The sequence below is a fragment of the Apis florea genome, unplaced genomic scaffold, assembly GCF_048593485.1.
Source record: "Apis florea isolate Af1SG1 unplaced genomic scaffold, ASM4859348v1 contig_2272_pilon, whole genome shotgun sequence".
In the NCBI taxonomy this organism is placed as follows: domain Eukaryota; kingdom Metazoa; phylum Arthropoda; class Insecta; order Hymenoptera; family Apidae; genus Apis; species Apis florea.
Genome location: NW_028256549.1, coordinates 631,222 through 657,617, shown reverse-complemented (window position 1 = coordinate 657,617; position 26,396 = coordinate 631,222). Strand labels below are relative to the sequence as shown.

At 39.5% G+C, this 26,396-nt stretch overlaps 2 protein-coding genes across 6 annotated transcripts; one reads left to right on the top strand and one right to left on the bottom strand.

The window, feature by feature from the left end:
- Positions 1-609: 609 nt before the first annotated feature.
- On the bottom strand, positions 610-1,906 carry Bet5 (blocked early in transport 5). Its single transcript, XM_003692053.4, has 3 exons — positions 1,475-1,906; positions 1,029-1,238; positions 610-950 (listed from the first exon to the last, which is right to left on the bottom strand). The coding sequence occupies exons 1-3, from the start codon at positions 1,571-1,573 to the stop codon at positions 822-824; spliced, it is 438 nt and encodes a 145-aa protein (XP_003692101.1). The 5' UTR covers positions 1,574-1,906; the 3' UTR covers positions 610-821.
- Positions 1,907-6,881: 4,975 nt separating this feature from the next.
- LOC100872002 (sodium- and chloride-dependent glycine transporter 2) lies at positions 6,882-24,703 on the top strand. Of its 5 annotated transcripts, XR_015295208.1 has the most exons (11): positions 6,907-7,135; positions 8,053-8,221; positions 9,770-10,048; positions 13,122-13,326; positions 13,543-13,736; positions 15,091-15,271; positions 16,201-16,438; positions 17,465-17,677; positions 17,758-17,803; positions 22,331-22,483; positions 24,281-24,703. XR_015295208.1 is itself a non-coding variant. In XM_086917674.1 (10 exons), exons 2-10 carry the CDS (start codon positions 8,162-8,164, stop codon positions 24,410-24,412), a joined length of 1,701 nt encoding a protein of 566 aa, XP_086773800.1. In that variant the 5' UTR covers positions 6,882-7,135; positions 8,053-8,161; the 3' UTR covers positions 24,413-24,703. The 5 variants fall into 5 exon arrangements, 4 of the variants coding, with proteins under 4 accessions (XP_086773800.1, XP_086773801.1, XP_086773798.1 ...); XM_086917674.1 differs by having other exon boundaries at positions 6,882-7,135; positions 9,850-10,048; positions 17,465-17,803; XM_086917675.1 differs by lacking the exon at positions 22,331-22,483.
- The last annotated feature ends 1,693 nt before the right edge of the window (positions 24,704-26,396 follow it).

Here is a 26,396-nt window from a genome sequence, read left to right as displayed (position 1 = left end):
TTGTTCGTAAATAATAACTTTGCTAATGTTTGAATAAGCTAATGTCATATCTACGAACGAGAGTTATACGAAAAAAAAAAGAGATAGAAATATGGATTCAAAAATTGTGAAATATGACATTAAGCTGCCATATGATCTTTATATATAAATAATAGATATGTGTTTTAATTAATAAACTATATAATGAACCATATATGCTCTAGATTTACTAGTGCATGGTACGAAATATGTTTCAGTTTATATTTCGGTTTTATATATATATATATATATATATATATATATATATATATATATATATATATATAAAAATCAGTAAATTTAACATAGAAACATTTTTAAAATGTTTGCATTTTTACTAATATTTTTACGTATTTCAAATAATGATTTAAATACATATTTATAAAGTATATTTAGCTCTCTCGTTGAACAGTGCAATTTTAACGTATTAATAAAAATATCTTAAAAAAATTATAAATATTAATTTTTTTCAAATTTTTTTAATCATTGTACATTTTATATAAAAATCAGTAGTATGTATTACAAAAATGTATTGTAAACAATTATTTGTTTTATGATAAATGTAAATTTTTAAATACGACGAAGAAGAAATATTGTAAGTTAATATTTACTAAAATTATAAAAATATTTTTATTATACATAATTTTTGTTTTAGTTTTTCATATTTTTAATATTCAATATTTAATAACAATTGATTGTATTATGAAATTAAATTTGAATAAATAAGTAATCAACCATTTTTATATCGAAATATATTATATTTATATATGAAAGCAATAAACATCTCTAATAAACTTAGATCTCTATATTGATCTACTTAAGAACAAGGGAGATTTTTTAAATAATTCATCAACTTTTAATTTAAACAATTCACTTTGAATAGGTTCATTTAATTGACACAAAGGATTTTTTACAACATATTCTAAATAAACCTGTAAAAAAATTGACTTTTTTTTTTCTATGTATCTCTGAATATATTTCGTAATAATAAAATTATTTATTGTACTCACCTCCCTATACAATTGCTGTAATAATTCTCTAGCATTTTGTGTAACATTATCAGTATTTAATACAAATTTTAATCCAGATGGAGTTTCAAAATAATGTAACGTATATTTACTAGTTTTATAATATAAAAATCCTTCTTTTGGATCTAATGGCGAAATTTTACTTACAAACGACTTTATGGAAAATAACATTCCATACATTAATTTTGCTTCCTAAATTTGTACAAAACATGCACTACATTAATATTGTTAATGATACAATAATATACTAATAATAAATACAATAGCATAATAATAAATTTCTTTTTCAATAAATTTAATTTAAAGAATAATGGAACAAATGATTTTTATAAGTTTTTAGATTGTAGTTTGAAAAGGTTAGAAGAATCATATATAGTATATATTTAATAATTTTTAAAATAATAATTTTGATATCCATTCGTACATACCTCTGCTTTTGTGATCCCAGATTTATTCAATCTGTTCCATTCTGCATAATATAGCAATGTTCCATTTTTGGAAAATATGTATAAATTGTGAATTGTCATAATCTTAATGTATGGTTTTTAGTTTCTTTATTGTTGTCAAAATATTCAATCAATTGTTTATCGATGATTGCATAGCGATGTAAGTTTTTTACGAAAGATGGCTCATCAAAATATATATGTACATTGTTATCAATACATTAATACGTTCACTTCGAGCGACGCTTGATCACAGATGAAGATACAATGAAACCAAGCAAATATAGATAAGGATAAAAAATAGTGAGAGAAAGACAGAGATAAGGTAAAAATATTGAAATCAGCGTCATCTACAGAGTGCCACAAACGAAACTTAAATCAAGGATAAGAATTGACTAATAGTGCTATCTCTTGAGTATTGATGATATCTTTTTAAAACCAGGATAAGATAGAGTAAGAATTTAAGGTTAGCGCTATCTCTTAAGAATTTTTAGAAAGATGAATCTTTGAAGAGGTACCTCCAGTATTCAAAAGATGGCGTTATTGGTCAATTCTTATTCTATTTCTATCCTTTTCTTATTATTTTCTGTCCTTGTGTATCGAGTTTCATTTGCGGCACTCTAGAGATGGCGCTGATTTCAACATTTTTACTCTATGTCTATCCTTCTCCCACTATTTCCTTTCCTTCTACATTTGATCTATAATACTCACGCATTCAAAAAGTAGTTTTTATATTTGATTAGTTTTCTTTTTAGTTTTCTAATTCAGATTAAAATCTTGGATTAAAAATCTTAATAGATTCTATTCGATACAATTTTTTTTATATTTCATATACATCTATTTTTTATAGATTTATACATTAGATACATATATTAGATTATACATATTTATATCAGATATATTTTTAATATAAATACTTGATTTAATATGAATTTTTTATTCGCTCATTGATCGCTAGTTTATTATTCTTCGTAATAAATAATTTTAAATAAATTTAGTATGCAATTGAATTTATCGGCATTGCAATAATGAAACCAATAATAATAACAGCAGTAGAGTAAGAAGTAATGAATCAAAAAATAGAAACAATAATGTTTGACCTATTTCAATTATTGACCGCTTAAACGCGATAATTATGTTCGGAAAATAGATATTCGAATTACCATGCACAACATTATTACCAGACATAAAGCGTTGACCAAAATTTGGCTTCGATTATCTTTTCAACCACTTTTATTAATATTTTACGATACCGCTATAAATGAGCATCGAGCTCGCTGCATTGTTTTTCGCTCGAAGCTCTCCAATATCAAGCACGTCATTTGGTTTTCCAAACGTTAAAATAGAGTCGAGAGAAAGCTAAAGTCAACCAATCCGGAGGAAAACTTTATCTCGTAATCATGCGATATCTATGCGAACGACGCTATACAAATAAATACAGTATAAACGGGATCATAGAATAATAGAGGATAACAAATTATAGATGATACACGTATGTACATAGCCCATTGCGGAAGAGATCGGAAGCCATAAGTGAAGGTTAGAAATACCATCGATTATACTCGTGAAATTGAAATGAAACGAATTTCGTCGAACGATAACAAGATAAATAAGTAATTAACAGCATAATATCGGTTATCTATAATTCCTACGATCCATAAATCATTATTCGGGTATTCGGATAAACGTATCGCCAATTATTTTATAGATTTTCTCTTCATCCCGGTATCGGCCAATTTCTCTCTCATTCTTTGGTTAGGAAAATTTTCGTTACACGTGTAATCACGCTGGTTTACGCGTTCACGCATCTTTGACAAGGGAAAAATGATGTACGATAAAAATATCGCCGCGTGAAACGAGCGATCGCACGCGTTGGTTACTGGAATGATTCGATAACAATGACCCAATGGCTATAAATCAAACGAACGCAGGCAGCGCTGGCTGTTTCGAGTGTATCATACGGTTTCAGCTTCCTGCATAAAGGTTTACGTATTCGCGTAATATAATCGGCCATTGGCCAAGCGTTTAAAATAAGTAAGTTTAAAATGGTACACGTACAGATCCACGCAGAGAAGATTAGTATACTGACCCAGGTTATAAGCTTATCAAGTTTGCGCAATAGCAAACTTCCCATTTCTGTTAATTCCATATTCATTCCGGATAATATGCATCACTTCGCTTTCGATTTATCGGCGTTCATTGATCGCGTGTCTTCGACATTTATTATTATTGGTTAGGTTTCCAACTTAACCTATAAACACGTTTCACCCTGCGTCATCACGCGAACATTTTTCGCCAGTTATTATCCACTTCGTTCGACTGATAATGTGCCCACGAATATTTTTACGTCACGCAAAACACGTTTTCGAGCGTCGTCACGTCGTCGCGAGCTTATCGTCTGTGCTTTTTCGCGAGCAAGGTGGTTGCGCGCGACGAAATTCGCCCATCTCCTCTCGAGGCCCGAACCATATGGCAGTCGAGCACACAATCACATCGCAATAAAGCAGCCTACGATAAACTAACGCCGTGTATTGACAGAGAGTACTAGATATATCGCTTTTGTCGACGATATTACGTCGTTGTGAATCGCAATAACAACCACGAGCTTTGGATTTTTATTCGTTTGCCCGTTTGTTTGCATTCTTGTTCGTTCATTTGTTTATTTGTTTGTTTGTTTGTTTGACTGCTCGCTCGCTCGTTCGCTCGCTCGCTTATTTGCTTATCGTCCCCCTCCCCCTCTTTTTAACACGTCCTTTCGAAATTGATCGATCGAAACACAAGTTATACTTCATGATCGATGAAATTTTCACCTTCTTGTTGTTTATATCGTAATTTTATCGAACCTATTATTTTATTCTTATTCGTGAAAACGACGAGTTTCATGTCACGTCAGGATTAAACAACGACCTTAACGTTGCTCCTTTCATTTGCTAGATCGTATCTTGGAATCGTGTTGCGTTAAAGAAACCAGATTAAACTGGAACTGTAAGTCGAAGTTAGTCTTCTTTTATTTGTCGACCAACTTTCTGTTGTTGATCGAGCTGTTCGAGCTTTATTAAACCCTTTCTCCTTGGATACACTACTCGAAAATAATTGCAATTTATACAATTTTCGTGTTTTTATAGAGGTAAACTAAGAAATCAGAGAATTACATTTTTTATCGCGTCCTCTTATTTTTCTTTCCTTTCCTTTCCTTTTTTCTTCCGATCTGAGAAGTTAAAAGGAAGGAAATACGCGATGTAACGATGACAAATGAAGGTTTCATTAACCGTCTGGTAAAGAGGATTTTCCTGTTCAAACTGTATGATATAATCTTTTCCAACACGTAACATAATTAATAATTTTTTTACAAAATTAGATGTTGAGATATTAAGAATTTTTGCATAAGACAAATCATTTAAAACTCTTGTCGATTTCTACGAAAACTTGACAATTTTAAAGAGACAACTTGTACAACGATATTGTTACGTTTCGTTAAAAAAACGATTCATCATGATCATCGTTCATAACTTTATTCGTAAACGTATCTTTATGGCAATTTATATTTATATCGTTAAGATATAAAGTATGAAAATGTATAAAAATTTCTCCTTAAAATGCTTCCCTTCAAAACTTTGAACGTTATATCTCTTATTACAGTCTTTATAGATCTATATAGGTCTTTCGTTGATGAAATAGGTTTTTGCATAACAAATTTCAAATAACAAGTATTCCGAAGAGTTGTATCATAAATAGCTTTACATTATATATAGACATGGTTGTAGAATATTCTTAATGGCAATGCATAACGAAAATATAACGTTATAAATTTGTATGTAGGGCGGAATGGAGTCGAAAATAACTCGTTTAAATAATTCAAAAATTATCATACACCATAATAGGTAATCTTGCCACTAGGCGTGCACGGCAGAAAATCGTAATTAAAATCCACAATGATTTTAACAATGTGGGATTAAGTAATAGATTCGAGTTTCTTTCAATCTCGCCAGTTTTTTTATACGCGAACGTGAACATAATTTTCTATACAATTTTCTTCGATTCTTCTCTCTTCTGTTGAGAAACGATATTGGACAACTCTTCCATGCAATCAAATATCTCGTGGTTGCATAATTCGCGAAAGTCAAATCTTTGTATCAAAGCGTAAACCACAATTTTTGTTTGGCGATCGACGGAAATAGAGGTGGTTTCATATCTGCTGTCGGGTAAAACAAGTTTGCAACTCGTGGAACAAATTTGTTCAAAACCTGTCCCCTTTCTCTCGTGAGACGCTGTTGCGCGATCGAACGGATAGGGAGGAGATCATCTTCTCCCGCTTCTTTCACCGGATATGGAATTCTTTTTTTTCTTTTTCTTTTTTTTTTTTTCTCTCTCGTAGCCAAAGTTTTGCCGCGATAAAATGGCATGCCACTTTTCCCATTCTCGACATTCTTTCATCTTGGAATTCAACTTTTGGAATTTCAAGTAGCTGCCATTCATCCTTGTAAAACCGTAAATAGTTTGGAAAATTACGCATTCGCGAATTGTTTCTTGAAATTAGCGAGAAACGAAGCGAGAAATTGAATCGTGTAATTTTTTCTCGTGGTTAATAAACGGTTCGCTGATACGAGAAAAAAATGAAAAAAATAGTTGACCGATGAAAAATATTCTTGGTTTAACATCGATGTTGTAACCGTCGTTGATCAAAATGATTAAAAGATTATTATCGTATCGTATCGTTTAATTATCGCTCGATCACAAAAATCTTGGAAAAGTATGACACGTGCAAACATTAAATATCTTCGATGGATACGAATATCTTTTAAATTAAAAAGAAAAAAAAAAAAGATATCGCTCAGGATATCGATCAGCTTTCTACAAATCACAGGCATATATCCACGAGAGGGAGAATAAAATCCTTTCATCAAACGTCCATTCCAAACGGGTACAAATAAACACGTTTCTAACCTCTCTTCTTTGCACCTCGCCTCGAACGAAGAAATTATCACTCACTCGAGCCAATTATCTTTCTCGAAACGACACGCACAAACGCGCACACCTCTTCCTCTTCGAGCGAAAGATTTCCGAATCGATTTGTTAAACACCGGATATACGCGAATTCGATTCGCGTATCGCGACACCGCGTCGTTTTATCACGTCGACCCGGTAGCTCGATCGTATCGCCGCGAACGGGAGCTGTCCAAACATTCCCGTCACGCTTTTATCGCGCTCGAACGTGAACGCTGTGCTCCGTCGATTCTTCGCGCGCGCGGTTCAATAACTTCCGGATCGCGCGCCACGTATCGACGTTTGGACGGGAATCCGAAAAAAAAAGAAGGAAGGAGGTGAAGGTGACGAGGCAAACCCGACTTTAAACACCTCCTCTTCGTTGGAGGAGAGGGGGCATGCCAGAAGCGAGATGGAGGCGCGTGTGTCGCTAGCTCGACGGTTTTGCAATGCGATGGTGCGATACTACGAGGTGCTATCCACTTGTTCGATAATTGGCTTTTGTCGATTATCTCGATATCTCGCGTTATATAGTCGTTTAATCGAGGCGGAGCTAGGTCAGAACGCGACGAGGTATCTATCGTCACATCGCCTCGCGATATTTTCGTTTTCGCGCCGGATTCCATCGCCGCCATGACGGAGGCCAAGGAGGAAACGTGGAAGGTAAGGGCTGTCGTCTCGCTTTCGCCGTCTCGAGCACGCGAACGCTCGAGTGAGAGAGAGAGAGAGAGAGAGAGAGAGAGAAAGAGAGAGAGAAACTCGTTCCTCTCGTTCGAGAATGGGCTGTCAGATGTCGTGGACGTAGATGGCCGTTCCCACTGGGACGTTCCCAATGCCCGCGTTACGGGATATATTCACTTGGAAATTCTGCCCACTTAATACACCCGGCTCAAGGGATCGGTGGCAGGAGACGCGGCTCGCGAAACGAGATCGAGTACGAGTCGTAAAAAATAGGGAGGTCCGTTGGTCGAAACGGTATCCGACAAATGAAATCGCGTACGTACGAAATAGCTTATCTTAGATGAGTAATAGAAAGAAACTCGTTCTCCTCGTTCAAAAAATTCTGCCAAAGTAATTCTACGATAAAAATGTATATCGTTTTTTTTTTCTTTCTTTCTTTCTTTTTTTCCATCGATGCATAAAATCTCGCTCGATACCGCGGAGTAAAGGCTTCGCCCGAAGTGGCCGATAATGTAGCCGAGTTCGCGTGCGTCTTGACGCGCCGACAAAACAACAGGATCGACCATGCGCGGCGGAAAAGAACAGCGTTTCGTCCGATCTTATCTGTTCCTGGTTTACCGCGCGAATAGATTAAACTGTAGCGATGCTCGTGCCGTTACGTGGGCGATGCTCCGCATCGAATAAATTTTACTCGATTAAATTACCCGATTAACCCTTTATTTTTCCCTACTCTTTTTTAAGGGGCTTCTTTCGCTTCTTTCTTTCTCTCTCTCTCTCTCTCTCTCTCTCTCTCTCTCTCTCTTTCCCTCCCTCTGTTTCTCCCTCCCTCCGTCCAAACTCGTCGTCCGTCGCCGATGATTTATACGATGCAAATATAAGGTAACCCGTGTTATTGGCAGAGGAAGAGGGTTTCTCTCGGAGTCGGCGGTGCCTTGGTGGAGCTGGAGCAGGATCCCGAACGTGGTAGCTGGGCCAATCCCATCGAGTTTGTTCTATCCTGCATCGGGTATGCCGTTGGCATTGGCAATGTTTGGCGTTTCCCTTACCTTGTATATCGTAATGGCGGTGGTACGTATGTATATGTACATATATATACATATATATGTATATACGTATATACGTATGGTACGGATGGCGCGCAGCCTAGCGCACGGCGGAGCTTGCTTGCACGGAGCGATTTTTCCATGCGGGGGGGGGGGCGGGAGGAGGAAGGTCTGTTCGTGCTGCTCTCTAAACAGAGACGGTCACGGGCTGGCAAACGAACTACTGGATTACGCGGGATGATTTATCCTTGTGCCCGCTCGTTTTCGCGGAAAAAGAACAAATCTGAAAAGGGAGGGGAAAGGGGAGGGGAGCCCGGGCGGAGGAGGAGGGGAGGGGTGGGGGGGCGGGAAAAGGGAAGCGCAGAGTCGCTCGCGCGACACGCCGCCCGCGTACGTGCGTGGTGGTTGACGTGACGAAGCGGCTAATTCGAATAATTAAGCGTAGTTTGGCAGCTCGTGACCGAGCGTTCGGCAAATTTAATAAATCTTTCCCGACTGTGTGCGCGGGCGCGCTTGTGCCTGTTGATATAATCTCTCTCTCTCTCTCTCTCTCTTTTACTCTCCCTTCTCCCTGTTTCCTCTCGCTCGGCTCTAGGCCGGGTTTATTTGCAAAATACCGAGAGAGAGAGAGAGAGAGAGAGAGAGAAAGGTTGGCCTACCGTACTATATACATATCCCAAACACTTGGGTTTTAATTATTCTATTTTACCTCCACTCTCGTCGTTTTGTTCTTTTCTCGTTTCGTTTACGTGGCCCTCGGCTCTCTTCATTGTTCTTCGCCTGCGGTCTGAACGAAAGACGACCAAAGGGAGTATCGCCACCCGGCTATTTTTAACCGCTTTCTCTCTTTGTATTTTGTCGCGTTAATCAGAGCACCGGGGAAACGGTAACACTTTTAATCAGTACCCGTTCGAACCCCATGATAGATCCACTCTATTTTTTCGCGCGCGTGTATGTATATACATTTATTCGGTTTGTTTCGTCACTCGATAGCGAGCGTAAAACCGGAAATTGATCGAGAATACCTCGTTTTAATTGAGGAAGATAATTTCAATTAATACACGTTTAACGTCGTCGTCCCGTTTCTTTTCGTTGGTTAGATTAGACAAGCTAGTTTGCCAACGATTGACAACGTAACAGGAACGCGCGAGACTCGCGCGTGAAAAATTAATGCTGTTAAAATCACATTTAACCGCATGGTTAAATTATTCCTCTTTATTATAGAACGGATCAGATTCGAGGCACGATTGTTCCCTGTTTTTTTTTTCTTTCTTTCTTTTATTACCCTTTTCTCGTTGTGTAATAACGCGAGCAACAAACGATACGAAGCGCGAATTAAAAGTAAACGCGACGATGTAAAGGTTATTTTCAAAATTTTACGCGTTCGTCGCGTAATTTAAAAAATTATACGATAGGGGAAAAGTCATTCCCCCCATCGTTTTTTATCGTTCGAACTTTTTTTCGCTTTTCGCTCGATCGAAATAAACTATGCAACACCGCGTACAATTCTTTCCTACCTCCTCTATATAGATTATCAGAGTAGACGCCTAGTCGTGTTGTGGTCTGGTTCCAGGTGCTTTTATAATTCCGTTCGTTTTAATGCTGATAACCATGGGATTACCGATATTTTTTTTGGAACTGGCCGTTGGACAGTATTCCGGGCTCGGCCCTAACGAGGCGTTCAAACGTATGGCGCCGGCACTCGAGGGCCTCGGTTATTGCACCCTGGTCGTCATTTTGCTCGTAATGGTCTACTACATGGTGATCGTTGCCTGGACACTCTTCTACACGTTCCTCTCGTTCCTGCCGAAGCTCAGTTGGGCCTACTGCGACAACGATTTCAACACGAACCGTAAGTACACCGATAAAATAACAAATAACCGGCCATCACCTTGCTCGCGCGTTTAAATTTTAGAAAACCCCCTCTCCTCGCGGATGAGGATGCTCAACTTGTTATTTAACGTAGCGTAACCGCGCCATACGCGTATTTTATCGCCTCCATAAAACCCCTTCCCTCCCCCCCCTCCCCCAAGCGGTCGTAGAACCGTTTTAAACGATCGAATGACGAACGGCCCGTTCCTTCGAAATTCAATTTCTCCACGCGCGGGAGAAAATATTCTCCCCTCCCCTCGTATCGTTGCGAGGCAGCTTTATATACGCGTCTCCCCTTTCGCTCGTGGCGATTTATCGCTATGCTACCAACGTTTCTTTTCCTCCTAATAAACGCTAATAAAATAACACGATCCTCGAATTTTTTATTTCGCTTTCTTGCCTTTCGAAAAGCTCGAATCGGGCTTCGATCATTGATCGGTTTCGACGTTCGGTTTCGATGAAGAGGAGAGAGAGAGAGAGAGAGAGAGAAGGAGGAAGGGAGGGAATTATCGGCATATAATATTTCGCAACGGGGATAACAACGTTGCGCGCGTTATCACTTCCTTCTTATTGATTTCCGAAATTATTTCGTATACGGATAATATAAGGCATTACCACGTATTAAATTCCAACGATACAGAGGAGGGCGAGAAAATAAATAAACATAAACGGGAGGGAGGAGATTCGCAACAACAACAACAATAACAGCAACAAGGAGAACGATCAATTTTTAGTTAAACGCGTAATAATTAATTCGTGAAATTTCTAATTCTAAAAAAGAGATATCCAACGATTCATTTTTTTCATCAACAACGATCAAATTGATTTTTTTATCTGTTATTTAATTATCGAACCTCGTATATCGACTCATCGAAAATTTTGTATCTATTTTTTTTTTCTTTTTCCTTTTTTTTTTTTTCTCTCGATCCAAGGTAACGTAAATTTTTTTCAAATGATTTTATTTTTTTCCCCTCCCGAACAATTTCCATTGCATTTAAAAATTTCCATCTCCGAACCAGGAAAAAATACGAAATTTCCGCCCGTAGAACTATGATTCTAGAAATAACGATGGGATCGCGATCGGTGGGAAACTAGGATTGACCAAAAAATTTCTCCGCTAAATTGTTTCGACAGTTTTAATTGTTGAACTTTGGATTAAAACTCTTTTCCCGTTCCGTGCGTTATACGTGAAAATTCGAGATCTATCGATACCCTCGCTCATTTCCCATTTCACCGTGCAGTGGACGTTTGTTCCACCGCTTTGTGAAAAAAAAACCGAACATTTAACGAAGAAAAATCGATCCTCAAGCGAGTCTCGAGAAGTATAAATTATGCGATCCTTTGGATTCGTTATTTAAGAGACGCGAAGAACGAAAAACAGATCTTCTCTTCGATACAACACGAAGCCAAGCCTGGTTTATTTTTAATTTATTACAAGTTTCATCGGCAGACGGCCATCGACGCGACCACTGACCGCCGACCACCGATCACCTGCATCGATACAGATATCGTTATATAAAGAATCCATTTTTATCACGTATCGACGATTCGACACTTTTCCGATCGCATCGAAACAATCGTTCCAGGATCGTTTGACGTGGATTTTCCACGTAGATTAGCATTCTTTTTTTACTTTTCTATTTATTATTTTTTTTTTTTCCTCCCACCTTGTCCAGCATGTTTCGTAAATTATCGTGTTTTTTTTATTTATTTTCGAAATTTGCGAAATTTCCACCAAATTGGACGTAATAAATCACTAATTGAAGAAATTGCGAGAGAGTAACAACAATATCATTGTTTCGAAATGGAAGCACCGCATTGCGGTCAACATTGTCGCGCTATAAATTTGAAATCATTTTATCGTTGTATAGAATGTAGGAAAATGTAAATTATTGTATAGTTTGGTAGGATGCAAAATCGCAAAATAATACGTTACAATATATAATAATAAATTAACCGTTCGAATGTAATCGTGCAGGATATTTCTGATCGTATAGCAGGCTGAACGAGCAACGAATTATTATTTTTCTCATTAACGAACCTTAAGTTTTTCCCGTTTAAAATAAATTTACGTATTAGCGTGGAGGAAAAAATTTAACGGCGTCTATTCGCACCGTTAATCGTTCGAAAAACCTTTTTCGAATTATTTTCGTAAATTGCAATTGTGACGCGTGAATGGATGGACACCCGGAAACTTGGCCGTTAAGATCAATAAAGGTCAATTTATACTGGAATGGAGCGGGTTTGGTCACGATCCCAGCCGAATTACAGCTACTGTTTCACTATTACGTATAGAGCCGAAAAGCCTATATATCGACAAGCCTCTCTCGAGTATCAGGTTACGATGTATAATTCCATCCCAAGCTTGACATCGGTGTACCTCGTTGGTAACTCGTTCAAAGCTCGTCAAATCTTTTGATCCAACTCGATCATTTTCGTTTTCGTCGCTTGCTCGACAATTCGTTGTTGACTCGGTAATTACTCCGCGTCAAAATCTTCTTATAAAACTAATAGGATATTAATTTAAAGATCGCCGATAAATTAATTTTCCACACCGCATTCTCCTCGCCTCTACTTCACCATAAGTCGGTAAGTCGCGGTTTATTCGCGTTGTATACTCTTTTTCAACGCGTGTCTCATTGAACGAACGAACGATCGTGGTATTTTCTCGGTCGAAAACCGAAAATCCCTGCGGTGGAGATAAAAATAAATAAATAGATAAATAAATTGCTCTTTAATAATAAATACGGAGGAGAGGAACAAAGCGGTAGCGTAATTGTCTCTGGTCGATCGAGGTAACGAAGTAGCAACGTGGGATATACTACACGCGTGTATGCATAGCGCGCGCGCGTGTGTGTGTCTGTGTATATAACGCGTATACATCGAGGTCGCAATATCGAGCCATACGTTGGGTCCCTACGACGCATCGTATTCTGTAAACGACAGCTATTTCGTTTCAATCAACGATAGCCTTTGAAAGCCTTTGATGTTTCCTAATTATCGTGCAACGATATTGGATATGGGGCATAAAGCCGTAATGCCGACTCGCGCAGATTGTTACAGCGGGCTTCAAGAGATTCAATGTCAAACGGACGATCCGGAAACGATATTTTACAACAAGAGTTGTATATCGGCCAGCCACGTATGCCGGAGCTTCGATTTCGACGATGGGAACGTCACGCATTGTTTCAAAGCTGACAAAGTGGAACTCCTTCGAAACCTTTACACACGGATCCTTTCGTCGGAGGAATATTTCAAGTACGTCGTCGAAACTATCTACAATCGTAATGAATTTTCAACCAAATTCCAATTCCAAACTATTCTTTCCTTCCTTCGCGTCTCGTGTATTAAATTAAATCAAATTGGTTTTTCGTTCGGTCTAATTACTGATAATTACTGATACTAGGAAAGATGAAAAAAAAAAAGAAAAAAAGAAAAAAATGCGTAATCACGAATAGATATTATCGAATCTAGCGACTATGTGCTCGGTATACGAGGAGCTACGTGGGAACACTTCGGAGGCGTGAGATGGGAATTGTTAGGATGTCTGACCCTCGCTTGGATAATCTGCTTCTTGTGTCTGATGCGTGGCGTCCAATCCATTGGAAAAATCGTCTACTTCACCGCCCTTTTCCCCTACGTCATGCTTATAGCGTTGCTGATACGAGGTAAGAACCGGGATGAAATAATATAATTCCTCGTCGAATTCCACCCGCGATTGTAGTTTTTCCTTTTTTTTTTTCTATCCTCGACCAAAAAGAGAGATCGGCGAAAAAAAAAAATTATTCGACTTGTTCGAAGAAGGAGAGTAAACGCGCATCACAGTTATAAAAAGTAATAGCGCAATAACGGAAATGTGTTCGATCACAGTTTGGAATACAAACGATTATTTGGAAACGTGTTATTAATTTATAAATCGTTGGAAAACAGTTGTTCTTCAATTATCGGACATATTCATTAAGCGCGTAATAAATAACTATTCGACGAATCGGAATATTACAGTCGATGAATTGTCATTGAATTAAAAATATATTAATTGTTAACGTTCGGGAGCGATGCGACGAACGATATCACGTATTTCCCATACGCGAAGATTTATAATTAAAATTCTTCGACACGATAATTGACAATTTATGAATATTAAAAACGTATTGATAACGTTAAACGAGATATATTTTCGCACGGCATTAAACTTGCAACGCTAAATTAAAAATCAAAGTTAGAAACTTTGATATTATATCCCGCCGAAACGTTAAACAGCAGCGGGATTAACGATCGATCGATAAATATTAATTAGCGAGCCCTTCTGCGAAAACTAACGTTAACGTTCGAATTCGTCGCGGATTCGTTATCTGTCCCATTATTTACGTCGAATTTTAATTAATTCTCCCCTCGAACTTTGTGAATTTCGCTGCTCGTCCTACCAGCCGAATAAACCTACCACGTGTACACGTGCTTATACACCGGTGAAAGATGTGCCGCGAAGGAAACGGAAGTCGAAATTAATCGCATATTTACATTTGTGAAAAAAAGGAGAGAAAGAAGAAAAAAAGAACCGAGTAAATGTAAATAAGTTAAACATCTATCTCGCCTATCTCTCTCGCGCCCCGTAATGTAAAATTCATTACTCGCTTCTCCGGTATTTCAGGTGTGCACTCAATATTCAACTTCTAACTTTATAAAGCATTTACGGTATAAAACTTTGTGTATACATTTTCTTTTTTTTTTTTTTCCTTACTTCAAAATTATAACGCTTCGAAATATTAGAAAAATATATATATATATTTTGCTGGTACATAGGTTTAAACGTATATACAGCTTATCGAGTTTAAATATTACAGGGGCAAGACTTGCGTCTGACGATCCGTATTCCCCGGATACGTTTTTCATTTTCGCGTATTAACACTTTCTCGTGTCTCGTGAATTTAATTTCGAGTTTAAAGAGCAACGTAACTTTTTAACGAACGAACGAACGAATAATAACGATAACAATAATAATTACTTAATAATAAAAACGTGCAGGCGTGACGTTGGAAGGTGCCCTCGACGGCTCTCTTTGGTTCATCATGCCAAAATGGTCCACCTTGCAATCAACCAGTGTCTGGGCGGATGCCGCCTCCCAAGTTTTCTATTCCCTCGGTATCGGTTGCGGTTCCCTGATCACGCTCTCGAGCTACAGCAACTTCAACAACAATTGTCACAGGTAAAAAAAAAAAAAAAAAAAGAAAAATCGGAAAATATCACAAATCTTTTACGAGAAGAAATTCGATCGGTATCTACTACGATCTATTACCATTCAAAAATAAAATTGCAAGGCCGTCCAATTGAAATCTTCCGCCCAATTAACATATCTCATCAAATATATAACACAGCATTTTTCGTTCTTCGAATATCGGCGACCTCCCCCTCCCGAGTCCCGAAAATTATATCGTAATTCGAACGTCGTCCGAAAAGAAAAACGAGACGAGGCTGAACCAAGCTAGAGAATAATTCGCGGTCTTGCCTCGATCGCGAGGGTGGATCGCGTTACCTCCGCAACTCCGGATGCACTCGCAGCTCGGTTCAGTTGAGCCGGGGGGCGTTCACGTGCTCGAAATATAGCGGAAAGTCGTAATTAGCATGATTATCCGGCGTTGAACTTGGCTGCCGAGAAGTCAGATACAATTCGTTGCACGTTGCATCGCGCGCGCGTATAAATTATATCAGCGCGACGCAAGTCGAATGAGCAAGCAGCGGCGGAATATAACTTGCCACGCCAACTTTTACCCCGCGCGATTATTAATTGCTCCTCCCTCCCTTTCGTCCTTCCTTTCGTCCTTTCGTCATCTTCAACTAACCCTATTTACACTCCCCTTTCGAGGAATCCGACGATCTTGGAAATTCGGATCGTCGTGTAAAAAAAAAAAAAAAAAAAAAAAAAAAAAAGAAACACCATCGTCAATCGCAGATAGAGCTTTTATCGCGGCTCGAACGAAATATATAGAGTTTCGTTTTGGCTAGGGAACCGACAGGGACGGATTTTGTTTTTTTTTTTGGAAACAAAGGAAAACGGGGGAGGGGGAGGTGTCGAAGTTTTGGTCTTTCTTTTTCTTTTTTTCCCCCTCCCTCCCCTCTTTCATTCATCTTTTTTAGAGACGCGATATTCGTAAGTTTCACGAACCTAGCCACGTCGATTTTCGCCGGTTTCGTCATCTTCTCGATCATGGGATTCCTCGCCCACCAAATGGGGGTTTCGGTCGAGGATGTGATACAGAGTGGAGCGGGGCTTGCGTTCATCGCGTATCCGGAAGCGGTGGTGCGGATGCCGTTGCCCAACGTGTGGGCCGTCCTCTTCTTCGTCATGCTGTTCATCCTGGGTATCGGGAGCCAAGTAAGTGAACGATAAAACGATTGGAACAATGGGATAAGGAGGGATCGGGTTGAGATCGTTGAGATTATAATCGAGGCGAGTGATCTTTTTGCGAGTTTTCTTTTTTTTTTTTTTTTTTTTGAAAGAATTTCTTTTAAAAGAATGGAGAAGCGGTTTTCAAAGTTAAAGAGAGCGCTCTGCGGGGGAAAAGAGAGAGAGAGAGAGAGAGAGGGGAAAAGTATGAAAGAGACGAAAAGGAAAAGGGCACGGGGGTAGAGAAGCGTGAAGACTTTTGAAAATGAAGAGCATCGTATTTCCATGTTGTTTAAAGTTTAAAGTACGGCCTTGTTCCTTGGACGGCGCGTTGGCAAGCGCGCGAGAAGAGGAGGAGGGGGGAAAAAAATTTTTCGTCTTACCGAGCCGGCTAAGAAGGCGCTATTCAAGTGGCTCGTAGAACCGGAACGCCAGTCCCTGTATCCGTCAAAAGAGGAGCTGTGCGGTGAAAATGTGCTGCTCCCAAGTAGCCCCGGACGATCGTGCCGTGTTACTTTTGCATCGCGTCTCTCTCTCTCTCTCCCCCCGTCTCTCCCGCCTCGAGGCTCGTATATCATGGAAAGAGTTATGGTTTGCCGTCCCACTGAAATCCACACCTTTCTACTTGTCCTCGTCTCCTCCCCCTTTTCTCCTTCGAACGAGAGAGCGTGGAAAGGTAAACGAGCGAGACGAAGGATGGAGAAAGGGGACGAAAAAAAAAAAAAAGAAAAAAGAAAGGCCCCTTTGTTTTCCACACACGCAACGCGTCCAACCCTCCCCTGTGTCTTTCCTCCTCCTCCTCGCTTTCTAGGGTTGAAGGGTAATTAAGACGGACGGCGTCAAAAAAAGAGGAGAGAGGGGGGAGGAAGGGATATAAAAAGAGAAAGGGGGTAACGAGAGAATCCCCGGCGGGCGAGCATCGAATCTCGGGTAACGCAGAGGAGGAGGAGGAGGAGGAGGAGGCACACACAGTACAGTCGGAGTCGGTCGTTGCTTTTTACGATACGCGCACAGTTCGCAGGCGTGCAGGCGATAAACACCGCCATATTGGACCTCCGGCCGGATTTACGAAAACGGGAGAGGCTGGTCGTGTTGGGTATATGCGTCACTTGCTGGTTCCTCGCCATACCGATGGTGTTCGACGGAGGTATTTACCTGTTCACGCTGATGGACTGGAACACCGCTTCTTGGGCGATACTATTGATCGGCATTGCCGAGGTCGGCGTGGTAGGCTGGTGTTACGGGTGCAACAAATTCCTGCGTAACATAGCCGAGATGCAAATGCGGTTCAACCTTTTGCTCCGCAGATACTGGTGGCTCAGCTGGGTCGTGCTCGCGCCTATCACTTGCCTGGTAAGTATAGCAATCGCACGTATCCCCTCCCCTTGAAACTTGGACGAATAAACTAAGTTATTTCACCGGCATCGATATTAAAACATCGTGTTCTCATAGAAATAAACGAGATGTCGATATGTTTTGTTACCGCTCCGTGTAAATGAGAGCCGATCCTGTCGACAATATTTCTTTCCACGCGGAAGATTATATATATATATATATATGTGTGTGTGTTCGTTTTAATATTTTCCAAATGTTTCAACGAAATTCAATAATGTTCCTCGACTTACCGATATCGATTCCTATCTTCTAGATTAAATTTCCCAATAGACGTTACGAAATTTCGGCCAACTTTGAAGATAATAAGCTCGATAACTTTGGCATACGTATATAGTGTATACGTAGCACCGTGTTACGAAGCCAGTATGCGTCTGTGTATCTATCGCGATGTCAACGGCCAATTATACATCGTATCCTTGTATTCTTCTCTTCTTTTATTCTTTATCTCAAAATGAAACCTTCCTCTTTTCTCATAAACGATAAACTTAACGAGACTCTCCTTTCTCTCTCTCTCTCTCTCTCTCTTTTCCAGAAATATGAGATAGAGATAGAGAGCGTCTAATTAAACGCGCACATAATTATACTCAATTAAACTTAACCTCTAATAAAACTCGGTGGACAAAATCGTGTACGAATCATCCGAGCGATTAAACAAATCCTGCCCGTGGACACGGAGCTAGTTCGCGTTTCGCCCGCTGCCCTCTTTTGGCGCGTACCTCGCACGGTTAAGACGTTAATCCTTCCTCCTTCAGGCGGTGTTTTCACTGACGGTATTATCGCGGTTTTGCTTCTCGGTCCTCGAGCATTTAGCGCGACGCTTGTGCCCCATTATTGATTTTCCGTTTGTTTTAGACTCTTCCTCCCGCTCGTGCTTTTTTTCCCCCTCTTTTTTCCCCTCCTTCCTTCCTTTCCTTTCTTTCCTTCTCTCTTCCATCCCTCGTTCCGCATCTCGTTTAGTAAATGACCTCCGAACCTCCATTGAAAAAAATCACAGCCTAAATAATTATGTTCCATTCGTCGTTAACAAACGCGAATCCAAATATCTGGATCACTAATTCGGACGAGTGAAAGAGTGGAGAGGAAGCAACGATCATTCAGTCACCTCGCCAGAATTTTCATCATTATCGTTCTTCGAGATAGAGTCTCAGGCTCAGGTGAAGATTTTCTCGCTTCAACGATGCATATCCCCCTCTTCCTCCCTCCCTCCCTCCCTCTCTCTCTCTCTCTCTCTTCCTGGTTCAGAATTTTCAAGATCCAAACCTTGGTCACTTTGATCGATCGACTATTTTATTAAGTGCGACATTTTTGGCACCGGTTACCTCCACGATCTGTATATATATGTGTGTGTGTGTGTGTGTGTGTGTGTGTGTGTGTACGCTATACTTTTCGATAAACCTTTGGTAGTTCCCTTTGAGAATAGTGCTCGATCAATCCTCTTTTCATTTCTCCGGTCACAATCGCGCGGCGACCCGACCGCTTCGAATCTTAAAATCTCTCGTTTCTTCTTCTCCTTCTTTTTCTTTCTTTTATTCGCTTAAAATGAAAAAAAAAGCATGCCTTAAAGAAATTTTATTTCTTTTTTTTATCAACAAATATTGTTGTAACATATATGTTTCTCGCAATCGTCAAAATCTCGTTAAAATTTCGTTTGAAATAGCACAGGTTTAATTATCTTTGTAATAAATGTCCCGTAATAACTTTTGCCCTTTTTCAACTTATTGCAAGCATTTGCATTGCATTTTTTAGATTTCTGGATGGAACGCGTAGCGTAACGTTTGTTTCCCCCATATTTTAACGCGACTACACGTTTAATTGACAAAATTCCGACAAAACACGCTGGACTCCCCCCTCCTCTTACTCTATCTTCTTTCCAAAGTTTCTTCCTCTCTCTCTCTCTCTCTCTTTTATCTCTCGTCTAGAGCGTTCTAAAACTCTTTCTCGAATAATCATAATGAGAATGAGAAAAGAATGCAATTATAGATTACTCCACGTCTAGCACGTGAATGTCTCGAGAGCGTATCCGTCCTCCTCTATTTTGCCGCGATAGTAAACGCGCAATTATGCGCCGCATACTTTTCCCCGCATGTATATTACATTTACATGAAACGACACTGCTCGAAGGGAAAACTGTTTTAAGAGGGGTCCCCCTCTTTATGTTTTTCTATATATTTATATTCTTTTATCGTTTCTCTCTTTTTCTCTCTTTTTTTTTATTTTTTTTTTTTTCGAGACACGAGACGCCTCGTCTCACTCGACATATTTTTCCCTTACCTCTTCAGAATTTTGAAACGATGTCGTGATACAGATACTGGCTTTGCCAGCGAGTGTAAAAAGGTTTTCATATTAAACAGGGATTGTGTCCCAAGGATTTTGATTAGCATACAACAATGGCTTTTAAGAACGGTTCAACGGATACGGGGGGAGGTATTCAAGGTGCGTCTAGATTTTTTTTTTCTCGAGAGAGAGAGAGAGAGAGAGAGAGAGAGAGAAAGAGAGAGAATATTTAAAATGCATGCATGAAACACAAACGTACGGAGGAAAAAGAAGAAACTTTTTCTTTTTTCCCGCACGAACAATCGACGAATTTAATGGAATCGAAACTCGACGGGCTCAAAGGTGAGGCGATATTTTGTGTACGCGCCAATCTAATATTCACCGATTTCGCCGGTGCACACGTGAGAATATAGACGAGTCCTCTTTTATACCTCTCCTTCGTTGAAACGGAAGCCCTACCGGCCTGGAACTCCTGTCACGTCCCATTTACCGATCGTGAATCGTAACAAAATAAATGATCACGAGCAGCCGCAGCCCACGGTTTTTCCTCCTCTTTTCATCGATTACCGGCCCGGTTCCGAGCCAGCCAATCAAATCGATAACTTAACTTGTGAACACCGAGCCTCGATCCTTCCTCAACCCGGAAAAACAAGGGAAATGTTGGGGCCGAGCTTCGTTGGCCAATCGGGTCCGATCTCCACCGAGTTATCGCCGATAAATCGCTCTTCCGGTCATCGATCGTTCGATTTTCATAAACAGGCGCAAGGAATTAGACCGGCTCGCTTTCAAACTTCCCAACCAACCCCGGAAACCGGTTTTAATACCTATCGAGAACTTTGGCCAACGCGTGTTCCAACTCGTATGCTTAATGTAAGGTTACACGGTAAACCCGAACTTATCGATCGAGTATATTAGTATTTATGAACTTGGTCTGCCCTTGCTAACCAGCAAAATAGAACGTATTGATTTTTTCCCCTACAGATTAGACACGATACGCGCGTGTCCGAAAATTTAAGGATGCGCGTATTGAAATTAGGCGAAATTTAAACCCTCGTAATTTCGAAGATAATTATGATCGGCGAACGAACGAAGGATCGTCGAAAGCGCGGAATCCTCCTCTTCAAAAGGCTTTTCGATTTATCCTAATACGACTTCCGGTTCCCGAGATACGATCGTTCAAAGAAAAGATAATTTTTGATCGTTCGCCTTCGAGCCGATCAAATTTCCTATTAAAATTAGAAAAACTTTAAATCGCCGTAACTCCGAAGATAACGATCCACGGTCGACGAATGAAAGACGGTTAGAAACACGGAATCTTTCTCTTTAAAAGGCTTCTTGATTTATCCTAATACGACTTCCGGTTCCCGAGATACGATCGTTCAAAGAAAAGATAATTTTTAATCGTTCGCCTCTAATCCGATCAAACTTCCTATTAAAATTAGGAAAACTTTAAATCGCCGTAACTCCGAAGATAATGATTCGACAATTGACAAATAAAAGATCGTTAGAAGCGCGAAATCTTTCTCTTTAAAAGACTTTTCGATTTATCCTAATACGATTTCCGGTTCTCGAGTTATCGTAACGTGAAGAAAAAAGTATTTTTTGATCGTTCCTCGCTCTCGCCGAGCTATTCCAAACTGCAGACAAGACTCGTAGAAAAATATACGCTATTTCTAGAATACGTACGAGCTTCCAGAAAAAAAATAAAGATCGCGTAGCGTCTTAAAGTGTTACGAATATTGTATATCGTATCTCGACAACCGATCCCGAAAGATCGAGACGAATCGAAAAGATGCTGACTATCCCCTTCCTTCTCTCGAAAACTTTGCGAAAAATTTTTCTAATTCCACAATATCGACTCACGATAAATACCTTTTTTACGAAGCGAGCGGGGATATGATTTGTAAGTACCTTCGCCGCTTCAGAGACATTTTAATCGGTTAACCTAATATCTATTTAATCAGATTTCAATACCGGGGTGAATTTTCATTTAATCCCAATGTCTATGCGCCTGCCTCGTAAAGACGCCCCGGGGACGGCGTGCCGAAGTCGGCCCCGATTAAAAATATCAAATTCTTAATTGGCCGTTGTACCATCGAGCTTACTGCTCCCCCGAGTAGTTTACACAAGAAATAACAGCTCTTTCTATCCACCCTCCCCTCCACCTCCCTCCTCCTCCACCTTCTACCCCGTCTGATTTCCCGTTCGCAGGTGGTGTTCGTGTATCAAATATATACGTACGAGATGCCTCGTTATGGCAAGTACATATTCCCTAACTGGGCGAATGCGATCGGAATACTGATCGGCCTGTCGACCCTCGCCCCGATGCCGTTGTTCTTCATCCGCCGCGTTTGGAAAGGGCCGGTAAGTTTTAACCAACGAGACTTAAGATTATAATAATAAATCTCTGGATTAATTTTAATCGAACGAAATTGGCAAGCAATCGGCGCCGCCTCCTCCTCGAGGATCGAGTTTTGCGCCCGGAAGCGGGCTTATCAGTCGGCATAATGCTCAACAAACTGTATGAAATTATGCAAACCGCTCGTTGTTTTTACGTACAAGCCGCCGCTCTAGAGTTTGTATTAGAGAGAGTTTCCGGCTATATCAAGCTATATCAAGCTTTTTGCCCCGTGCAGATTTGTTGAGAATTCGTTCGAAGCAAAACGAATCGAGGTTCGAAATCGTCGTTTCGAAATGTTCGAAGAGTCTCTAAGAACATTTTATTTTAACACGTGTATTCGTAATTCAATTCAATTTAATTTATGCATTCTTTATCCGCGGCATAAAAAAAATCTTGCTGGCGTCGTATAAAAATACGAACGAAAGAAAATAAATAATTCGATAAAGATAATTATAGGGCACGATAGGATAGGAAGTTTGGTCGAGTAAAATATTTAACCCTCCTTCTCTTCGTTATTATTAATTCTTCCTTATATCTCCTTTTATAAGTTTTTACGATGAAGCTTATGCGAGAATGATGGTAGTATAAAGTTGTATAAAGTTGCTACGTAAATTTGTTCGAGGCTTAAAGCAGTGCGGGGTTTATCGGTTTCTATTATTTTTTTTCTACCGATTTATGACGATGTACATATATATATAGTTGATAATATCGACTCGATGTATATCGCAAGAGAAAGGAAAAGATCTTCGATCGAGAAAAATGATCGATTAAAATTTATTACCCTCAACGAACAAGCAAAATCATTCTCGTAATTCAAGATTCGTGCAACGAGACATTGTAAATTTCCACGATAAAATGTAGCGGTTCACACGATAATTATATAGTGTGTTATTCGTTGCGATATCGTCGCGAACGAACCACTCTCTTTTCGTACGAATTGCAAATTTTCTTGCAAAAACGATCACGTGCGCCCAGTTCAGCCTTGTTTAAGCCTCGGTTCATGCATTCGATCTGAAACTCGCCTTTCTTTACCGTAATAAAAATCTTCACCGTAACTTGGAAATGTCTTAATACAAGTTTTTCTATGGTATATATATATATATATATATACCTCGGGTAATCGTACTTTGAAACGAAAAGTTTCGTTCCGTGCTCCATCGTACGTATCGAACCTATTTCACCCGTTTCATCTCTCTCTCTCTCTCTCTCTTTCCCTCTCTTACCTCTCTCCTTGACCGCTTCCGCTTTGTTTTACTCGATAAATTTACTATTACTCTTATCTTCTTTCCTTTCCTTTCTGTTTTCGATTCTCTCTCTGTACAGTCGAAGAAACTACTACTCGTGAGCTACGAGAGAGAAAAATCTTTCCCTTTTTCCAATCTCTCCGACCAATATTATTATTATTATTGTTATTATTATTACTATTATTATTCTAAATTATATCTCTCTCAGAAGGGAAAAAAAGAAATGTGGAGATCGCCTTTCTCCTTCTCTCTCTCTCTCTCTCTATTAATTTCTTCTTTCAAGTTTCACATTTTTAAACAACTTAAGCGTCTCCAAGAAATCGTTTCGAAGAGACGATATATACGTATACATCGGGTGGGGAAAACTGTGGAAAATCTTTCGTTCGAGTCGCGACCCTGTGGAGGCGAGTGCGGTCGAAACAGCATTGAGCGGGGCTCGGCCGACACGAATTGTTTGCACGAGCCGCGGGCGCAAATTGTTCAAAGAATTTGACTTCCCGTTTTAATTGTCCGCAGAGGGACCGCAGCATGTTTCGACCAAAGAAGACGTGGGGGCCGGCCGTGGAAAAAAGTAAGGACGCCGTGTCCACGGTGTCCGTCAAGGTATCCGAACCGCGTGGGAACGAGTCGCAGGAGAATTCCGTTTAACTCGACGCGACATGACGAGTTTCGACCAAATCCATCCATCCTTCTTCTTCTTCTTCTTCTTCTTCCACGATTCTAGTCACGTGGAAGAAAAGAGAAAAAGAAAAAACGCTCTCTTCGTTATACAATACATTACGTTATTACACCATTATCTTGGTTTTCCAATCTCTTTTCTTTCAATAATATCTTGCTAACTTTTTTCTTTTTTTTATTGTATTGTGATATTGGCGAAGAATTACGAACGGCGATGTAATTGCAATTATTGAAATAAATAAGCGGTATGCAAAAGATTAATAAGCGCGGTTGAGAACCACTGCTATGCCGCGTAACGTTTCCTCCAATTCTCTCCCTCTTTAATCTCGATAATTTCAACCGGCGATGTTGCTGCGCGTATTATTTCTACTTTCTTTCCTTTTTTCCCCCCCCGCTTCGTACCAACAATTATGAGAAGTTTTCAAGGAAGGGAGGGGGGAGGAGGGAGGGGGGGAGGAAGAATCACGAAGCGCGAAACCGCTTCCCCGATTTCATATTTTTCAATACGGAAGCTTTCCTTCCCAACTTTTAAATTAATGCTCGCGGACAAAACGTTGGCAACGTTGGCTTAAGTTAACCACGATTTCGAAATAACGCTTTGAACTCGTAACGAGTATCGCATCAACGAGTTTACGATTTCGAAAGGGATTCGTTTGCGATGTTTCCTTCACAATTCGGCAAACGGATCCCGATGCGGGCCGAATTCGAACTGCCAACTACTTCTCGATTAACGTTAACCTTTTAGAATCTATTTTCGTAGAAAGAGAGTTTGTAAAATATGTTTCGAGTTTGCGGGAAAAATGTTTTGCGAGAAGAATGTGTATATATATATATATATGTATATATATATATTTTTTTATATACGCGTTGCGTTACAGTTTTTATATACTGTAGCAGAAGTGTGTGGAAATATGTTAAAATAAAGACGAGGAAGAAAGGAAGGAGGAAGCGAGGAAAACATTTTTCGTGCCGGACCCGCTGCTAATGGACTCATCGTTAACAAGCAAGGCCTAGGGATGTCTCGGAAGCTGGAACAGCGGAGGTTACATTAGAGAATATTAGGTGAGTTGTTTGGGCTTGCGATGCTTAAAATTCAATTACTGTAAATAAAGTAAGAAGGAACGAGTAAGCAATTTTAATAAAACGAAGTGAACGAAGCGCGTTAGTTATTCTCATTTGTTTGTTACTAACTTATTTTAAAGTTGTAACCTCGGAAAACCTTATTGATAATTGTGTTAACGGAGTTCGATACAGATGGAGTAGTCGAAGCATGGAAAATTGGTTGGTCGCTGTACGCTTCACGAGCGCGGATAATTTCCAAAATAATATACAGAGAGAGAGAGAGAGAGAGAGAGGGAGAGGATAAATGAGATAAGAAAGGATAAGAACGGATATGGAAAGAAAAATTTTCGATATTATTCGTAATTGGAATACGTATTTACAAGAGCGCTCAACCGATAACCGCGATCCTCCATTGTTTTATTAATGCGTGAACTCTATCAAGCGGCAAAATAAACCCACTAATACCAACCTGGATATCCCAGACACGGGAGACACATTACATATACACCTGCACGAATCCAATTCATATACGGAATCAATCGATCGAATATACCAAAAAAGCATTTTGCAATTTTAAATGAAACGAAGTACTGCTTCTATACCGATGAGACTCTTATCGATCCACGGTTTATGAAACCTCTGACAATATATTCAGTGGTGCGCAAAAGTTTCCGGTCAAATTGATTTCCCACTTTATATTCGAAAAGTAATATTTAAAAGATTCTTAACTAATATCGAATGAAATATGTATAACTACAATATACTATTGATTTCTGATTATAACATTGTTAAAAGTTTCTCGAAATAAAGTCTTGACGCTTTGAAAGAAAAAAAAAAAAGAAGAAACGTCGAAGCCAAGAGGTTATCGACTTTACTCGATCGTATCTATTCA

Bases quoted from the DNA above. Each gene is read 5' to 3' on its own strand.
- Bet5 (XM_003692053.4), bottom strand. From the start codon at position 1,573: ATGACAATTCACAATTTATACATATTTTCCAAAAATGGAACATTGCTA. The intron at 1,239-1,474 runs GTATGTACGAAT...GTACAAATTTAG, and splicing joins CTGGGATCACAAAAGCAGAG to GAAGCAAAATTAATGTATGG. The intron at 951-1,028 runs GTGAGTACAATA...ATTTTTTTACAG, and splicing joins TACAGCAATTGTATAGGGAG to GTTTATTTAGAATATGTTGT.
- LOC100872002 (XM_086917672.1), top strand. From the start codon at position 7,106: ATGACGGAGGCCAAGGAGGAAACGTGGAAG. The intron at 15,272-16,200 runs GTAAAAAAAAAA...CATCTTTTTTAG, and splicing joins TTCAACAACAATTGTCACAG to AGACGCGATATTCGTAAGTT. The intron at 17,804-22,330 runs GTAAGTATAGCA...TCCCGTTCGCAG, and splicing joins TCGCGCCTATCACTTGCCTG to GTGGTGTTCGTGTATCAAAT.